Source organism: Lineus longissimus, chromosome 11, assembly GCF_910592395.1.
Source record: "Lineus longissimus chromosome 11, tnLinLong1.2, whole genome shotgun sequence".
Taxonomy (NCBI): Eukaryota; Metazoa; Nemertea; class Pilidiophora; order Heteronemertea; family Lineidae; genus Lineus; species Lineus longissimus.
In genome coordinates, this window is record NC_088318.1 from 11675949 (window position 1) to 11695708 (window position 19760).

The following is a 19760-nucleotide window of genomic DNA, read 5'->3' on the forward strand; positions in this document are numbered from 1 at the left end:
GGGCCACATAGATCTACTTGGTTCGGTGCTGAAGGTGTTAAAGTCGACAATGAAATAGACTAGAAAGTTTGCAAGACTGGTGATATCCCATTAGATACATGTTTTTGATACTCCTATCACCTATATTTCGAGAGGCGGGGATATACTGAAAACAACTATGGTGCTAGGATGGTGATATCCAAACTCCGGATGAATAGCATCAGATAGTCAAGTGAGTGACTCGCACACAATCTCTCTCCAGATGTCAATACATTGGGAAAAAAGTTAACTTCCCTGATATTTTATTTGATTATACCAGTATATACACATTTAATAAATATAATTCATAAATGACTTGTCCAAATCAATAAGATAGACAAGTGAATTGTCCAAGGTCTTGATCACAAAACGGAATGACTTGCCCAAGATTGCCCAAGATGACCCATATAACTGTCAGTATGTCCAGCACCACCGTCAGGTGCTGCCACCTATATTGTTGATTGTACTATCAACTACAGGAACGTCATCCGATTGCATTCGCGTCCAGTGCCTTAACTTTTTGTGAACAGAACTATGCACAAATCGAGAAGAAAACACTTGCAGCAACCTTCGCCTGCGAGAGATTCCATCAGTAAGTTTATGGACGAGAATTCACGATCGAATCCGATCATAAACCGCTTGAGACCATAGTGATCACTGATAGTCTGGAAACCGCTATTTTTTAAAGCACCGACGCGAATCCGAACTTTTCGTCAATTTAACTGGAAAAGTTTGAAAGTTACTAAGTTGTTAGTATTGTCACAAAGAGTTGAGGACAGTTTGACTAAAGTTAACCAGTTCAAGTTTACTAGTTTTTAGTGATGTTAAATGCTATACGTACCGCAAACAAAGGGGGATGTCATAGTATGTCGAGCACCACCGTCAGGTGCTGCCACCTATATTGTTATAGCGCACTATATACTGCGCACGAGTGATATTAAAGCAGACTATAATACTACAAGACGGTGTTCAGTCACCAAGTTTGAAAGTTTGAAATAGTTGCACACCACATGTTCTTTTGTTCATTGTACCTAAGGACTGCTTAATAAGTTTGAAACCAGTTCAAGTTTACTAGTTTTAAGTGATGTTAAATGCTAGACCGCAAACAAAGGGGATGTCATAGTATGTCGAGCACCACCGTCAGGTGCTGCCACCTATATTGTTAATAGTGCGCATGAGTAATAAAGCATACGCTTTCGAATTGACTCCCAACCACAGAGTTGTTCATTCATTAACACTTAAACAGAACCAATAAATAAATCTCAGTTCATTTTACCGGGGTACTTCCTTCTCAATCCCATACAAAAGTCCTAGGGAGCGAAATTACTTCGATTTGGATCGAAGCGATGGGGGCGAAAAGGACAAGGAGTGCTTTATTAACTAATTGTGGCGTCACCTGCTGGATAAGATCACCAACATTCCTCTACGCGATGACGTGCATATCGAGGCATAATCGAGGATGTAACAAATCGCGGGCGGTAAATTCGGATAGATTTTCCGCCTTTTTCATGTCCAAACTCAAGAAGTTGATGCAAAAATGTAAATTGTTTGCACGATCATGACTTCTTTAGTTCTAAGGAAGACATTGACGAAATTTAGTAGATCAAAATTGGAGGAAAATGTGAAAAAATGGCGTTTTATATTCGAAAATGACATTTTTCGTCAAGTTAACTGGAAAAGTGGCAGCAAATATGAACTGATTGGTCAACTGGCAAGGTTATGCGCTGTGAGTAACCCAGGACAAGATCATGACATCATTGACATGTATATGTAACCCTGGACGATAAGTGAAGACGGTGGTGCCGGAGGTAGCCACCATAAACACGAGACCTTAATTTTGTACCAGCCTGACCAGGCTGAGGTCGAGGAAGCCATAGGTCCTTACGTACAATGAACAAAAGAACATGTGGTGTGCAACTATTTGCTGCAGTGCTTGTTTGTTTGTTGTGGCCAGCAGTGACTATTTGTAATTTAGCCCCTTGCGCAATTGCATCTTAAATACATGCCCGCCAGATCGGCTGGTTGACATTTGTTAATTTTAGACAGCAACTCTATCATCTTACACTTACAGACTTAATGTCAGGAAATATGTAAAAAGTAAATCGAAGAAGTGTGATTCAGATTCTTGTCAGTTGGTTGCCTCATGTTGTACACATGTGTATGATGTTGGTTTGTTGTTTCATATTTTCAGAAGAAAAAAGTTGCAATTCAAGATGTAGCTGACATAGATCTGTTGTGTAAGTACTGTCAGAGTCATAGACTTTGGCCAACCTGTGCATATCAGTGTTGAACACAAAAATATGTTCTGGTATAACTAACAAGTGCTGAAACCTAATCAGATGGTACTCAACTTCAAGCTTTTAACTTTTGATGTGCTTTAAATGTTTACATGATGTTAGCATTGAATCCACTTGCCAGAAAAATAATCAAGTCTTCAGATTTAGAAGGGCAAACTATAGCGATTTACATGTAGATTGTCAAAACACTGTACTGTGATAACCTTGATGCAATGCATATTAGTAATTAAGTATTACTAGTGTAACATGGAAGAAAACACAACAGTCCATTTCTGTTTTCATGTGCGGTTGGAAATCCGTGCATCTTCATATTGAAAAGTGTTGAGTACGTCACTGTAGATGAGATTTTGCAGTCAATTTTCTATACTTTCAGATATTCAGGAGCACTCGAATGTAAAGAAATGGTGTGTCCACAAGCTGAAGAAAGTCCGAGGTAGTTACATGCAGAGCTTATTCTTACTGTCTTCATATTCTTGGTAATATAAAGTAGTCATGTTAGATGCCACTCATTTTGAGCAACAGTAACTCTCACCCTGCAGTGCAAGTGTATAGTCAAGAACGTTCTTTTGAATACACATTTGAAGCTAGGGCAATGCTCCAAGTTGGCTCATGGTCATACCCAGTAAAAGAGCTTGTTCCAATACCACTATTGAAGGTAACCTTTTTCGCAATTTCTGTCTTTGATGAGCCCTGAAAAGAGATAAGTGAATGTGCTGCCAAACTGATTCAATTTACCACGACCTCATCATTTTCTTCATATTCAGGAAAATCCAAAAAGAAAACTGCAGTGATCACAGAGGAGTTTGTGGATGTCCTCGATGAATCTCTAAATAATTTGTTTGATGTGGTAAGGAGAGTTTTTGTCTATTCTTCTTCACTCATGAACTGACAGTTTGAATAAGAATGATTCTAACACTTGCGCCTTTACGATGGCGTGCATCTTTCATTACATTTCTCACTTTACTCTGAAAATTGTCTTCTTTGAACTTGCTCCAGGTTGTGTCTCTGAGAAAACACAAGGATGCCTTTTGGTTGCGCTTCCACTTTGATGCAGAGAGGGAGGAATACAAACCTGCAGACATCATCTACATGGTTTACTACCCACACACTGATTATGTCTTGTTGACAGCCATAAAGCAGGCTCACAGGAGGGCCATACTGCAGGTAAGAAGTGGTCAATCACCATTGTAGGCATGGCAAATGCCCTGTTTTGTAATTCCTCAGCTAAATCATACTTTCATGTTGAAAGCGGTACATTTACCCCAAAGTTGAGGCGAAGTAAATGTATGAATCATGATTCAGCAGATATTTGTCCATTAGGGCTGAGTTGAGTTTCTGTTAAAAGTCATATAGTGTGAAGGGTTAATCTAAGAGGCATACCAAGATGGGTGACCAATATGATCATGCAGTTAAGAAGCACGAAGCTGGAGCCCTAGCAGATTTTCATCGTCTGAGACCACCTGTCGGGCTAGCCTGTGCAGAGAAGACGGTGTGTGTCTGGTACCGGTGTTGGGTAAGGTAATAATCTATATTCGGTCTTTGATATTCCAGGCATTGCAGGTGGCGATAGGATGTTCTGAAGTGACTGAAATGAAACTGTCAGGAAAGTCTGTCACATCCTTGCTTCAACTCGCACTCAACAAGGATAGTCAGGTGAGCAACCTTCATGAAACTATTTTTTGTCTTGTTTTTTACAAAGACTGAAGTGGTTACGAATTGAGAAGAAGGGTTAAGCACGATACAAATAATCCTTCTATTATTCTGCTCTTCTCCAGTGTGGTTGAAGGCGTATTTTAAACCATTCTTCCTTTTAGTTCTCAACTTTGTCTTGGCCAATAAAATGACCCCAGTTCATTGACCCCTGTTTAGTGCACCAGCAGCTGTGAGAAATATTGCTTTTGTACCTAAGATGATTTTCCATGTCACTATTTTTCAGGGCTCCTTTAGCAAGTTCCGATTAAACCAAGTTGATGCTAACCCACTGTCTGTACGACAACGCCAGAAAAGAAAAGGTAATGCTTTCAACCAAACAGTCAATTTGTTTACAAAGTCACTTATGAAAGCCCAACCATTTTAAATTGTAGATGAACTGATTTTCAATGAGATCTAGATGGAAGTTAAGAAATTTACTGAGTCGTATTCTAATTTTCCAAGGGATACAGAGAGCATCACAAGTCTGAAGACCTAAATTTTTCCCTTTCAAGAATTCAGATTAGTATACCAGTAATGATTACCCAATTTGAATTGTATATTTCGTTGCAGTTCCTGATGAAGATGATGACGCGTTGATTCATATCACCGATGAGAATATCGTCCAGAAACGTAGGCGTATAGACATCCTTCTGGATGTATTTGGTCCGAATGAGCAGCCTCAGTTGGAAAAGGTTGAATTCAGGGTAAGATAAACAGATTTGGTTTCCCTCTTTATTGCTCTGTGATTATATGGATTCTGAACTTGTTGGCTGTCTGGTCACAAATAAAGTATCCAGATGCAGCTACAATGGGGTCAGAGATGTTGGCACTAGCACTTGAAAATCCCTGCTACGTGCCAACAATGTACCTGAGCCAACTTCACCCGATGGATTATTGCAGTACATGAACAATTTAACCTGTCTCCTGTGTAGTTTGCCATGTATAAATAGATGGAAGCACTGAAATAAGTCATGGTGTTTGCTATTGAAAAAGCTGCAACTTGTCAGTATCATTGTCCATTCTAATTTTGTGGTAACCCATGAGGAATTGCAATTAAAGCTTTTGGTAATGATTACAAATACATAGTTGTTTAACAGTTTTAACATTCAACTTCCAGCTTGACACAAAGTTTCGAGGACTGAAGCACGCACCTGGAATGCGTGAACGAACGGACCCATTCCGGTGCCGAGTGAAATTTGAAGGTGTGAGCGTTTTGAAGGGAATACGTGAGATGGCTGACAGGGGAATCTTGGACTCCAAAATGCCTGCGCATCTTCGCAATCTACACTCAATGGGGAAGAATCAAATCACACTGGCTGAGAAAGATGAGGATGAAGGGACCCCACAGAAATGATAAATCACGTCTTTGCCATGTTTTACCTGGTTCATGAAATCAAAACCTTTTCAATGTCTTGAGTAGAAATGGAGAATTATTTGATACTCTTTAATTGCAGGTGTTGATAGTTTGCATTGGTGTATTTTACATACTTTATGAAATTCTTGTTTCGAATGCCATCACGGGTAGGAGGAGCTGGCTTTCTGACCACTTTTATATGTCTTCATCATCATTTCCACTTAGGTTTATTCGTTTGAACTTTTTTGGGCAGTGTTTGTGTCTCAAATGCTCAAATGCTAAAAGTAGATAAAAAAGTTGCAGAATACCCATATCTTGCAACCTTCTGTGTGGAAATCATGAATGTTAGTGTGATGTTGCATCGGTTTTTATTTTGTAAATATATGTTTTAGCGGTATCCAGATTCCAACAAATTTAGATACAAGTATTCAAATAAAAAGAATGTTTCGATTAAGATTTTTCTTTTCTTTACTATGACACTTCTATCAATGATGGTCGGATGAGGTTTGTTCTCAGTTGGAGTTAGAATGAAGCATAGTTCCAGGAGCCTCATAGCCCTGTTGGTGACAGAGGTGGTATACCACACAACGGGACCCAAGGAGAACCCAGGTTTTTTGGTGAACTGGAATAAGTTCTTGGCCTCTCACACCTTTGAAAGAGGTGTACAGGAAGCAGAGACTGAACTCCAATGCTTTCACCACATTGCTTTCGCCAGGACAATCTAAAATGACAGACTGCATCCAAGAACAGACTAACTGAGACAATGACGGGGACAGATTATGATGCTTAAGTTGACAGAGGCAAGTCCTGTATGGGTGACTGATTGAGACATTGGCTTTAGTGAGTTTCCAAAATTAGGACAAATTGTGTGCCTTTCATCTCAATAATGGTGGGCTGATTGAGACAAAAACGAGGATATATTGAGATGCTGCAGTCAGCAGTGAGGTCAAGATGACTGATGTGATCGAGACATTGAAGTTGGACAGTCTCAAAATGAGGACTGATTGCGTGCCTTTGACCTCAAGGATGGTGGGCTGATTGAGACAATAGCGAGGACATATTGAGATGCTGCAGTCAGCAGTGAGGTCAAGATGACTGATGTGATCGAGACATTGAAGTTGGACAGTCTCAAAATGAGGACTGATTGCATGCCTTTGACCTCAAGGATGGTGGGCTGATTGAGACAATAGCGAGGACATATTGAGATGCTGCAGTCAGCAGTGAGGTCAAGATGACTGATGTGATTGAGACATTGGAGTTGTAAAATCTCAAAATGAGGACTGATTGCGTGCCTTTGACCTCAAGGATGGTGGGCTGATTGAGACAAAAACGAGGACATATTGAGATGCTGCAGTCAGCAGACAGGTCAAGATGACTAATGTGATTGAGACATTGGAGTTGGAAAGTCTCAAAATAAGGACTGATTGTGTGCCTTTGATCTCAAGGATAGTTGGCTGATTGAGACAAAAACGAGGACGGATTGTGACATAGCTCTCTAAGCTGCCAATGTGATTCCTTCTACAGAAGGCAGTTTCCCCTGAATTATGCAGACGACTGTCGCAATACTCACAGCAACCCATCCCTCGGCCAGCTGGTTATTTATTCCCACCGCCAATCGATAACCGGCAGTCGTCATAGCAGCGAGATGCGGAGCGCATCGTGTCATCTGTCTATGTTGTGTCTGTTTTACATACTTTAACAGCTGTATAAGGATTAAGTGCAGTTGAAAGGCAGACTGGTGAGTACAGAATTTCCTATTGGAAATTTAATTCTAAGTGATGCAATTAGGTGGACTGCAGCTGATACTGTTATGTCTGTGATATCATACATCATGAGCTGGGGCAGTTTATACAATATTCCCTCCATTCCATTTCCTTCCCAATACCATCCAGTTGTGCGAGTTCCAGTGGTTTCCAAGGTTTCCAGTGTAAAAACCCAGGGGCAGTGGTGCGCTATGTGTCCTTAATTTGGTGTAACCTTGGAGTACTAGTGGTAACTAGCTAGTTGCGCTTTGAACATGGTGACAGGCAAGTGAAAATAAGAGCTTAATTGCCCCCTAATCAGCTGACAGTCCCCCCCCATCAACTGACAAAAACACCCTTACTAACAACACTATATTCTTTTATGTGTTGTCAGTGAGGGTGTGTCAGTGGAGGGGGGGCTATTGAGCTCTCATTTTCATGTGCCTGTGCACTGGTTACCAGTGAGTGACTTCTAGTATACTCCTCCTCTCAATAGGAGTACCAAAATCCTGAATCTCAGTATGGAGTATGACTTGCTTCGAAGGTATAGGATAATGTGTGTTTGATTCAAATTGTATGTAATCAATGACAAACACAACCTTGATCAGTTACTTTGGTCTACACTCGTGATGCATTGGACAGGCCTTGTCCTGTGGTGAACCAAGTAAGGAGATCCAATTAGGATGATGCAATGGACTGCCTTGGGAGTCTACTATTGTCATGTCAGGTTATATCTGAATGTCACTTAATGAAATATGTGACAGTTGACACAATCTTTGATTAAGACAATTACAGTGGATCCTCCCTTAGTGGGCACCTCTCTATTAAGGACAACCTCTCTATTAAGGACAACCGCTCTATTAAGGACACTAGTTTTGTTCCCAGATTGGTTGTTTCCATTCAATTTGACCTCTCTAATCAGGACATTTCTCTATTAAGGAGAGCACTTTTTAGTCCCGAGGGTGTCCTTAATAGAGAGGTTCTACTGTACAGTAACTATAGCTTAAGAAAATTAAGTAAGATAGTCAGGACTACTGGGCCCACTTTCTGATGTCTACTTTCAGTCGAATATGTCCACTATGTCCAAGTAAAATGGAAGGACACTCTAAGTAGGGTAATTAATGTAAAAAATGGTATAAAGCAGGGTGGAGTAATGTCCCCTATTTTATTCTGCATTTACTCGGATGAAATGCTACTGGACTTGAAACAGTCGAGTTACGGATGTTATATTGGCCAACAATTTGTAGGGGCATTGGCGTACGCCGATGATGTAGTTCTATTGTGCCCCACTAGACATGGCATGCAGGAAATGCTTAAGATTTGTGATAGATATTCCGAGGAGTATAGATTATTGTTCAATGTCATTAAAACACACTTCCTATTGTTTGGAAAAGAAGCAGCCGATACTTTTTTAAGGTGGCAAAACAACAGACTTGAGGTAGAAGATATAGCAAATCACCTGGGCCATATCATAGGCCCCCACGCCGAGCAGACACTTATTGATCAAGCTATTGGAAACATGATTGCCCGAACTAATGCACTTGTCTCTGCATTTGGTCATTGCGACATTGATGTAAAATATCGCCTGTTCAAAACATATGTCATGTGTTTATACGGCAGCGTACTGTGGGATTTTTCTTCTAGGCACATGGATAGACTGCTTACGACCTGGAGGAAATGTGTAAGGAAACTATTCAAATTACCGTATCGGACACACTCAAATTTGTTGCCTACTATATGCCGGGATATCAATCCGGAATTTCAGATGCACAGCAGGTTTTTAAAATTTTTTAAGACTGCTCTGAGAAGTAATAATGAACTGGTTGAACTGTCTGCGAAATTAGTCATTTACGGAAGTGGTTCCTCCGTCGGGGGAAACATCAATGTACTATGTGAGAAGATAGGGACCGATAGGGACAACCTTATTAGAAGGGGTAACAAAGTCGGTGATATCGAAACGAATGACATAGGCAGTGTGATCAGGGATCTTATACTGATGAGAGACAGGGGTGACTATCACCTCTTTGATAGAGATGAGCTGTCAGATACTATTACGCATCTAGCATGCGAATGATAAGTTGACCTTTGCCCCCCCCCGCGGCAGAGGATCCATGAGAATTTTTCTTTCATAAATAGACTTTGATACATGTATTTTGTTTTTACGTTCTTGTCTTGTTCAATGCACCTTTTCTTGTAAGCGCACAATGCACAATACTGTAAAATGTACAAGAGTACGATAAATAAACTATATATATATATATATATTATCAAGTGTGTGGTACATAATCACTAAAACATTTCATTAATAATTGAAATTTAATCCAACATCACTTCGGGCCCCAATTGCTGTTTGAAAGGCCAGAATCAGCTGTTTTCATGTTTCTACTCGAACAAGCTGATTCAAGATGTTGAGGTGGGTCACTCTGGAGGATGTTTCGAAATGGCTCAGGGGTTTGTTGCTTTGATTGTTCAGTGTCTCGGACATCATAGAATAGGTGTGTTGTTTCCCAAATGATCTATGGTTCTTGATAATGATATAAACCTGACCTTCACATCCCTCGATATAGCAGTGAACTATAGCAGTGTTCACTGCTTCAGTAGCTCTCCTGATATTTTATCAATCAAGCTGCTGCTGCCATGGCAACTAGGTGATTGTGATGTGGTCATCATTAGTGTGCACAGCTAGGCCACCACAAGATGTGTTTTATAAACACAGAAATGTGCTCAAATTTTAAATATCCCAGACAGATGATAAGTCTGTTTTATAAGGAGGAAATCATCATGTCTATTCAAAAGAGCTATAGTCCGATACTACACCTTCCCTCCATGTAAACAAATTTAAAGTGGGCTAGTACTCATACATATATTCTAAAATGACCCCCATCTATTGTTTTTTATTTAAAGGAAACCTGTCATGAAAACAGTTTTAAGAATAGGGATTTTAATTGGCCCGGTGGAAGTTGTCATTCATAAATCTGGTATAAAACAGTATTGTTGAAAGTCATATTGAGAATGTATTCACACAAAATGAAATTTACAAATTCGATTACAAATTTCAAATTTTTAACAATCAGTGTAGGCCTTTAATCTGGCCCACCTGGTTTCCTGCCTGCATGGTCTCTCTAGAAAAAAGGAGTGTCTCAGGATAATGCTAGACCGAGGCAAACCTCCTTTAAACAAGCCTAAAAGATGAGGTATATTTCATTGAATACGATATTTCAATCAAAAAAGGGGTTTTCGTTTGCAATTATCAACACATTAATATCACAGGCCTACAATAGGCCATTAAAACAGGCACAATAGAGTTCAGTATATAAAGGTCAATTTTGTACTGGTACATTTGGGATTGGCATATATTTTTGCACTTTTTTATTAAAATACTAGGCCTACCCGAACAATAGGTTACATATGTGAATAATAAGTACCGGAACATGTGTATCAAATTCCAGAAGTTCACTCCTCGTTCCACTCATGATCATGTTTGTATTCTTGCCCAAAGCACTTAATAAGAATCAGCTGATTGTGAAATGACCCCTTACAACATTTTGCTGATGCAATCTGATCGGGTAGTTTTCCATAGCTTTTCATCGACACTGCAACAGCACATATAATATGAGTAATAACAATCTGGCATAGCATTTAATTCTCGATCGTTAAGCAGTGCAGACGTATATCCAATATCTGCACATTTGTAATATTGAACAGTGTTTTGTTTTCAATGGCTAAATTCTTTCTGCGCCGATTAACAATTTTACTAACTGTGATTCCTCCAAGTACAATGGACCAACATTTTTGTGAGTACTGGGTTAACCCCATCTTTTCATCTTTCTCCAGCATGATGCTTGATTTCCAGGTATCTAATATAAGGGCCTGAGGAGTCATGAGGCAGTGAGGACTGAGGATTCCTCTTAGAAAGATGGTGCTCTCTGCTTCCCAAATTCCTGGTCACTTTCATATTTTTTTCAGATAAGAGATGGGCCCCTCTTTCTTCCTGCCGGATCCACCTCTGAATACAGTTTTTTTGGGAATTTTCCTATATAAATGCATATTCCTACATTTAAGCTCAGCAGCAGTGCGAGTGGGGTTTGTCTTTTGGGGGTGCGTTTACCTTTGGAACTCAGGAACAGTATTTCTTGTTTTTCTATGAAGGTACTCCAGCACCATCTAATGCACTAGTAGCTTTACCAATTAACCGGAACCTTTATTCAGTATAAAGCTATGTTAGCTTCATATTGCAACTTACTGCACTTCATGCAAATGGTTCAGTGCAGCTGAGGACAACTCATATATAACCCAGATAATTGTGATTTTACATAACTGATGTTTTTTATTTCTCTTATGTCTTACAGGTTTCTGTGATGAGCAACTTTTAAATGAGAAGACAATCAACCATCTGTCATGAAAAGTGAACGAGACAGTCCAGTCGGTACACGCCGGAGAACGAACAGCAACTCCACACCACCAATGGATAGACATAACTGTTACGATAATCTGGATAAAGCAACTGTAAAAAAAATGGCCAGTACCGCTAAAGATGAGAATGAGGCTTGTACGTGTCATGCTGATGATGTCAGTAAATGTAGAAGTAGAGACTGTGTTGGTGAAAAGATTCGTAGTATGCCTCAGCCGGCCCATCTTGCTGCGTTAAGGGAATTTGACGATACCAAAGTTATACCAAATCAGAAAATTTCGCACAAAAATTGTGCAATGGTTGAAACCGATGAAGCGACGTTTATCTATCCTGAGGATAAAGTTGTATATCTGGAGTCGCCGGATTCATCTGATGAGGACCCAAACAAAGATTCGTTGCAAAGTAACAGCAGTGGACGCGCCCTGTTAGCGCAGACGGCCCGTGAGATCTCGAGTAATGAGCGACTCCCAACGGTCCCCGAAGCAGCATTTGGGTCATGCATCAGCGTGACCAAGACTATGAAAGATGCGAGTAACATGGCACACCTGCTTCAAGCTGATCAACTTCCCAACAAATACACATATATCAAGAATCATGTACTATTATGTATCAGTTTCATGTTCACATTCACATCCTTTTTTTCGGTGCGTACTCTGCAGAGTAGCATCAATCATGATGGAGGACTTGGACTCCTAGCCCTGAGCACATTTTACTGTTGTTATGTCTGTGGGTGCATCTTTGCCCCTCTAGTCATACAGAAAGCGAGACCAAAGTGGACCATGTTCTGTGGAATGATCGGACATCTCTTTTTCAATGCGGCCAACGTGTACCCAGCCTACTACACCCTCCTCCCGGGGGCATGCTTCGCTGGTTTCGGTACGGCCCTCCTCCTGATCGCACAGGGAACATACTTGTCGAGTATCGCATGTTCCTACTCCATCGTGACGCAGAAGAAGATTGAATACGTCATGACGACATTTGTTGGAATCTTCATCCTGTTTCTTCAGACGGGACAAATCTTGGGCAACGTTATCTCATCTGTCGTTCTCAAGAATCTAGCACCTCTGATTGACCCTGAATTCTACCTGGGGACAGGAACCTCAAGTTTACAACCTGCTATTGTCGGGGAATCTCACGATCACCACACAAACCCACTGATGAATTTTTCCTCAGCGAATCTCCAAAATGAAGAAGTGGTTGGGATCTTTGGCACAGGCGTCACCCAGAATCTCTCTGCACTTACTGGACCGCTACGCCATAATATGTCATTATGTGGCGCCAACTATTGCCACTGGCATGTCTTAGATACGTCAATGTATGCAATCAGCCCTCGTGTCTTGTACGTCCTGATGGGCGTGTACACGTGTTGCATCATTCTGGCTCTCATCACTAATGGCTGCTTCATCAACAAGCTCGACATCATCTTCCAAGTATCCAAGAAGTCTGTCTGGCAGCAGCTGACCAGTGTCGGTCACATGTACGCCGACAAGAGGATGATGCTCATCTTTGCATTGTTGTGCTGGGATGCTTTCCTGCAGAGCTTTACATTTGGCGACGTAGTCAAGGTATGTACCATTCTTGAAGCAAACCCAAATTTGAGCTTCAACAGGGAAGGTCAAAGGCAGTAGCCACAACAAGCGATTTGTGACTGTGTTCCCTCTGTCCCACCTCGGTAACCTGGGTTCTCGCCTGTTCTCTCAGATATGCAAGGGACAAAGTCACAAGCCCTTTGCCTCTAAAGGCACTACTGGTAACTAGAACCAATGCTTTTTAATGAATGACACTTATACCTTCATGAGGTTGCTGATCATGATGATACTCAATTTGTTTCAGGCGTTTACAACATGTAGCCTTGGTGTACACATGGTCGGTTATACTGTGATCTGTTATGGTTTGTGCGCATCCGTCATCGGGGCGATGTCGGGATTATTACAGAAACTCCTCGGACGAGTTGCTCTAATATCAATTGGTAAGTAATGGCCTGTAGTTTGTGTCCCTGTCCAATTTGAATTTGAGCCCATATATACCTCATTAACAGTATGTTCTGGTATAGTAAAGTCATGATCAGGAAACTTTAAATTGAATAGAGACATATTGTGATGGCACATATATACGTCATTACCGGAATAGCCTTTTACTAAAAGTTTCAATTTTTGCTTTTCAGGTGTTGCTGGATCTTATGGCTTGTTCTTTTTTCTGATGTTCTGGGCGCCTCACCCCCAGCAGAGTTACGTCATCTTCCTCATCTTTGGAGGCCTTGGTGTTGTCGATGGCATCATTATGACACAGTGCAACAGTAAGTTTGAGATTTTTTATCTAAAAGTAAATCCTTGCTGATTTCAACTATGAATTCCCAGTTATTTTTTTGTTAATTGGTATAATGCCAGTTGACAATTGGAAAGATTTAGTGAGACTTAGCCCTTTCTTTTTAGCTCACCTCTTAGCAGAGGTGAGCTTATCCCATACCATGGCGTCCGTCGTCCGTCGTCGTCGTCGTCGTCGTCGTCGTCGTCCGTCGTCCGTTAGCAGGGCACGTTTCGTAACTGTTAGAGCTATTGAGTTGAAACTTGGTACACATGTACCCTTATGTAATGACACGTGGGAGACCAAGTTTCGGTCCGATTCGTTTCATGGTTTGGCCACTAGGGGGACAAACGTTAAAAGTGAAAATATGCAGTATCTTCCTTAATAGTAGTCGGGAAATTTTGAAAAAAATATGGTAGGTACTTCTAGCAAAGGTGCATCATATATCCTCCGGGTTTTTGATTTGACCTCCTTTTCAAGGTCACAGAGGTCAAATGGTGTAAATTAGCCGTTAGGATGTAACGATGGCACGTTTCTAAACTGCAATGACTATTGATACCAAATTTGGTACACATTTACCCCTTAGTCAGGTGATCTCAGGGACCAAAGTTTGGTCCAATATGATTCACCACTTGACCACCAGGGGGCAAAATCCAAAAACCTTAAAAATGTGATTATTCCTTAACTTCTTGCCCGATTGCCACCAATTTGATATCATGGGTACATCTAACCACCATACAGTATATGTCACACAGGTTTTTAATTTGACCTTCTTGTCAAGGTCACAGAGGTCAAATGGCGTAAATTCGCCGTCAGGCCGTAACTATGGCACGTTTCTTAACTGCAATGACTATTGATCACAAATTAAGTACACATGTACCCCTTGGTCAGGTGATCTCAGGTACCGAAGTTTGGTGCGATCTGATTTGCCGTTTGGCCTCCAGGGAGGGGGCCAAATCCTAAATTCTTCAAAATGCCATTATTCCTAGTAATGACTTGCCCGATTGGCACCAATTTTATATCATAGGTACATCTAATTCTAACAACCATTCAATGTGTCACCCGGGTCTTCTTTGATTTGACCTACTTTTCAAGGTCACAGAGGTCGAATGTACTGTAAATTGGCCATTTTGGGGAAATTGTAATTGCTTGGACCTACATCAAACCTAACACTACATGACACAAGACCATGCTCTTTATCCATCTTTCCTCCACATGAGGTGAGCACAATGGCCCTGGCCATTTCATTTAAATGTGTAAAATACTTCACAATCAGGCAGTGGCATAGGCAGATGTAACTATCTCCATGAAACTCTTCGGTCCAACTACGCTGTGGCCTGTGCATGGCATAGTCGAATCGAGGAACTTTGAGGGGTTGTTGTACTAATTGGTGACAATTTGCCATTCAAGGATCCTTGCTCAACTGTTATCTGTGCCACTCCAGAGCTCCAGAGCTTGAAAATTGATTAGGTTGGATCAAATTGGCCCAGTGTGATCTTCCATGGCTGAAGTACCACAGACAAGTTCCCACAGAATTGATGTAGAGCTGGCTGCAATTATTGATTTCAAACTGCGCATCTCATATCATTTTAAAGGGAGGCTATCAGCAGCAGGCAAGATAAAGTTACAAGTTAAGTCGCCCATGGGGGTGTCTTACATCTTATAGTTCCTCAAAACTATTCATGCTTGTATGAGTCAATGTACTTAGTGCTGCATCTGACATGAACCAGTGTCCTCACTGTGTATATAAGTCACCTGAAGATGGCCAAATTAATGAATATGTAGTTCTTCTTCGAGGATTTTGTATCATTGAGAGCCGTTGACAGAAGTTCTCACAAAATTTCTGCCAACCGTGGAGTTGATTCAGCCGGTGAAAAGCTGATCTTTGAGCTTGGTGAGATGGCTCAATGCTCAAAAGGCGCTGTGATGCAAAGACGGCTGCTTTTCCCCAAACACTTTTTCATAAATCTAAAGGTCATAAGCTTTGATAAACTTGTGCCCAGCATCTATCTACCGGTACATGTAGGCCTATGTGGGAAGGCAAAAAATCATATGTGGCTTTAGAATGGGCTGGTGACACTGCCACTAGCAATCACTTTCTGTTCTATTAACAAAATGAGGCAGAACATTGCCAAGAATCTTTATTGCTTTAATGATTTCCGCTAGTGACATGGAACTAAATCAACTATTAATGGGCTGAAACTCATGGACCATGACAGTATTAGTTTTATCTTCAGTGTGATGGCAATACATGCCTGGTTTCAGATCAGCTCAATCCCAGGTTTGAACAGTTAGAATGTGTGTGTTTTCCTTATCATGCTTGTTTTGATGATGAAGACACTCAGCTGTCTGAGTAGACTGGAGCTGCATGCAAGCCTATGATGTCGTACTGTGTCAGAGAAGGTCTATCAATTTTGAATTCAAGGTGTAATGCTACCTTGCCAAATAAGAGTGATAGATCTCACAGTGCATGCAGACAAATTGATCCAAACTGACTTTTCGGAGCAAGTCTGTTTCAGTAATAGATGAATGTTTGTCTCTGTCAAGCGGAATGTCTGTTCTATCCCCTGTAGAAGCTCATATCTAACGAATGAATATAGTTGCCTTGTCATAGTTGCCATGGCAACCTAAGTGCTGACTCAGCGGTGGTTGTTGTTGTTCTCGGCATCTCTTGAGACTGGGTAAGGAGTAAATATCCACATTAACTCATTGTCATCTTGAATTCCCCTCGCAAATACCTTTCTTTGACATTACCCCCAAGAATAGCATCGATCTCCATTGGCCTATTCGAACGACCCTTTATTCAAGCAGCTGGATCAGTCTGTATTTCAGTTTGTATTGGTCAGGTTCTGGGGAGCACGTTTATCAATTTTGTCCCCAAGAAGAACACCTAAGGTCAAGATGGCAGGATAGTGCCACAACTGTTTACAGACCCAACAAAACGTTGAGACTGTGCCATGCTCCCCTGGTGACTCTGAAGCAGATATCAGCCAGGTCAGGGCTTACCTGACCCATTCATGGTCTAGACACAAGAACATGATATGAATATATAATGGAAGTTGCAGAACAGCTTTAGCTCAGAGATGCTGCTTGGACTGCGTTTTGAATAAACTAACATTCTTTATATTGATTTAACGGCTGTATGAATGTAAGAAATGCATGCAACGCTTATTCCATGGCTACGCATAATCATGCATTAAGTCTTTCATTAGATGAATTAGAGAGATCATCTCTCTTTAACCCCTTTTCGTCAATCACTAATCGGAGAAGATGTAGAGTTTTCCTGCTCAGATTTTCCATATGGTCGCAGCTGAAACTAATTTAATTTTTTACAGTGCAATATGAGCAGACTGGTGGCACCATGGTGGCCTATGCAACCCAGTTTTGATTCTCAGTCTGGTCAGACAGTCGGACTAAGTTACTGCAGAATTTGCCTTTTGCACATCACCACAATATTAAATCAAAAAGCAGCTGTCCACCATGAACACTGAGAGTTGTTTGTTGTTAAGGTTCCGTTACACCATCCCTTAATTTCCCCGATAATGACTTGTTACAAATCCCTTAATCAATGTAATCGTTCATCAAAACTCCTTATTTTCTCATTCCAGGTTTGGTTGGCCTGTTGTTCCAGAAGAAGAAAGAACCAGCGTTCGCATTTGCGAAGATGCATCAGGCGCTAACGCTAGCGTTATTCTTTGGTATTTCGCAGTTCCTGTGCATGCGGACCAAGATCATCATTGGGATTTCGTTCCTGACTGTCGCATATGTCCTGTATATCGCACTGGAGGTCATGATACGCCCAGAAAAGAAAAAGAAGAAGAGTAAAAGTAGCAAAATGCCAAAACCGGTCAATGTCTAGGAGGTGCAGTTTATTGTTTAATGTGGCTTTTACTACAATTTGAAAGAGTTGCTGACTCTGAACAATTCAACTTAGGCATCGTTGGGAGCTTTTACTACAAACTCTGTTCCGGACAGAGACTTTTACTACAAACTCTGTTCCATACGGAGACTTTTACTACAAACTCTGTTCCGGACTGAAGAGTGTTGACATTCAAGGAAGGTAGGAATGTTGTCAAGGACCGAGCCTGCTGATTATACAATATGTGTCTGTATTCGCATGTTCAAGTTCTTTGAGGGTAAAACATCTGCTGCTGCGCTTTCTTTCCCATTTCCTAAGACAAAGTGAAGTCATTGAGCGGTTGCAACCAATCTTGTCTCTGCAATCATAGGGTGGGTCATGCTAACAATCGGTGCCAAACTGAAATTATGCGTTAATGTCACTATTTATAGTCAGTTCTTCATTTGTTAGAATGCTTTATCACTCCTCGCCTTATGGGCAAAACATTTTCTCTCTGCCCCTTGATAACAATTTTATTTGGGTCAGAGGTCTCAGGAGGCATTTCAAGTACTTTAATAGTACTCTAGTTGACCAAATCATGATCTCACCTGAGTGCCTGAGGGCCTCTAGTTATTTTTGAAGTTTTTGTTAGGGAAATCTCAGTTTATTATCAAGTTTTAGCACTTGGTCTGCTACATAGTCATTCATTTTATTTTCTCTGTAAAAATCTCATGTTGTAGATCTGAACTTTTTATAATGGGAGCAAGAAGTATTTGTGATGATACCAGGGTAAATGATCATTGTCTCACTGCCGTGCCATCTATGTGTGGTAGAATGCACCTGCTATGGTTGTATGTATCGCCTGTTGTGATAGTGTTTGCTGTGTCTAGTGCTTAAATGTAATGTTAATGTATGACAGAGCTCCAGGATCAATGGTGCAACATTCGTATATTGTTGGACTTTATGCCTTTCAGGCAAACTTTTCTTTCTGAAAGCTCATTTTTCAGTGATATCTTGGAGGCAACGTCTGCCCAACCGCGTCCCTGTTCAGTTTGCACTTGCTTCTGACAGCAGGGCCATCCATGTCTCAAGCTCGGTGTCTTGGCTTAATCTGGACCTCGTTACGAGTGAAAATATTGACTTCATTTTGGATATTTGGCATCGGTCATGTCAGTTGACCGTATAGCGTGTTATCATCAGAGCAGCATTCTGATTAATCGCCAATGGTGTTTTACTGGTCAGTCTGCACACAGATGATGATACATCGGAATACTGGACTGCACGGATTTACAAAACTTTTGATGATCGAATTGATTTATTGCGGAGTGATTGGCGGTTTATAGAGGATGTATTGTAATCAATGAATAAACTTATATCACAATAGTACATTTGTCTTTTTTTTGGTCTATTAATTTCTTCCAGGTTGTTCTTGACTTGTTGACAGCACCTCTATACAAGTGGCTACACATGCTTCAATTCAATAGGTCATGTTTACCCGCAGACTAGCAATCTGGCGTGTGACCAATCTCCTGCACGAGGGACCCATTTTATGAAGGACAAACTTTGAGGAGGCGGCCTTGTCAATTTGGAAGACATGTTGTTCCTCCCCAACACAACAGGGTACAGAGATCAGTGTCTTGGCTATCCTAGGTCCAATTGTCATTTTCAACAATTCCGTACTGTCAACCATGGCTGCTGAAACCCAAACAAACGTGAGGTTACATGTAGTCAAGTCCCCTTTGAAGGCACAAACCCTTCAAGTCGGGGATAAATCATTTTCGACGATGCGGTACCATTGTTCCACAAAGCAATGGAACAGATGTTTACTTGGAAGGTGGATTCGCTGAGCCAAGTGGCACCACACTCGACAAGAACTTGAGAAGTGTAATCAACGTGGAAGCCAGAGAAAAAAAGGTACAAACAGAGACATTTTCTTACTAAGTTAAAATTCTGAGCCTTTATTCTTTTCTTTTTAAAACTCACAAATGAGCATGAAATTCAATAAATATGGATATGAACATACAATTGTATTTCAATTTTAAACAAACCTGATAATGAAGAGTATCATAACAATGTCTTCACTCACAATAACGGATTTAAATGG

The 19760-nt window shown here is 40.9% G+C and overlaps 2 protein-coding genes across 3 annotated transcripts; both read left to right on the top strand.

Annotated features, from left to right (window-relative positions):
* Window positions 1–544: 544 nt before the first annotated feature.
* LOC135495659 (centromere protein N-like) lies at window positions 545–5780 on the top strand. Its single transcript, XM_064784490.1, has 9 exons — window positions 545–610; window positions 2210–2255; window positions 2689–2748; window positions 3080–3162; window positions 3312–3479; window positions 3867–3968; window positions 4252–4327; window positions 4578–4711; window positions 5125–5780. The coding sequence occupies exons 5-9, from the start codon at window positions 3405–3407 to the stop codon at window positions 5359–5361; spliced, it is 624 nt and encodes a 207-aa protein (XP_064640560.1). The 5' UTR covers window positions 545–610; window positions 2210–2255; window positions 2689–2748; window positions 3080–3162; window positions 3312–3404; the 3' UTR covers window positions 5362–5780.
* Window positions 5781–7001: 1221 nt separating this feature from the next.
* Window positions 7002–19042, top strand: LOC135495957 (protein unc-93 homolog A-like). Of its 2 annotated transcripts, none has more exons than XM_064785007.1 (5): window positions 7002–7099; window positions 11453–13079; window positions 13348–13483; window positions 13679–13810; window positions 17427–19042. In XM_064785007.1, the coding sequence occupies exons 2-5, from the start codon at window positions 11502–11504 to the stop codon at window positions 17675–17677; spliced, it is 2097 nt and encodes a 698-aa protein (XP_064641077.1). In that variant the 5' UTR covers window positions 7002–7099; window positions 11453–11501; the 3' UTR covers window positions 17678–19042. The 2 variants fall into 2 exon arrangements, with proteins under 2 accessions (XP_064641077.1, XP_064641076.1); XM_064785006.1 differs by lacking the exon at window positions 7002–7099 and adding an exon at window positions 10757–10897.
* Window positions 19043–19760: the final 718 nt, after the last annotated feature.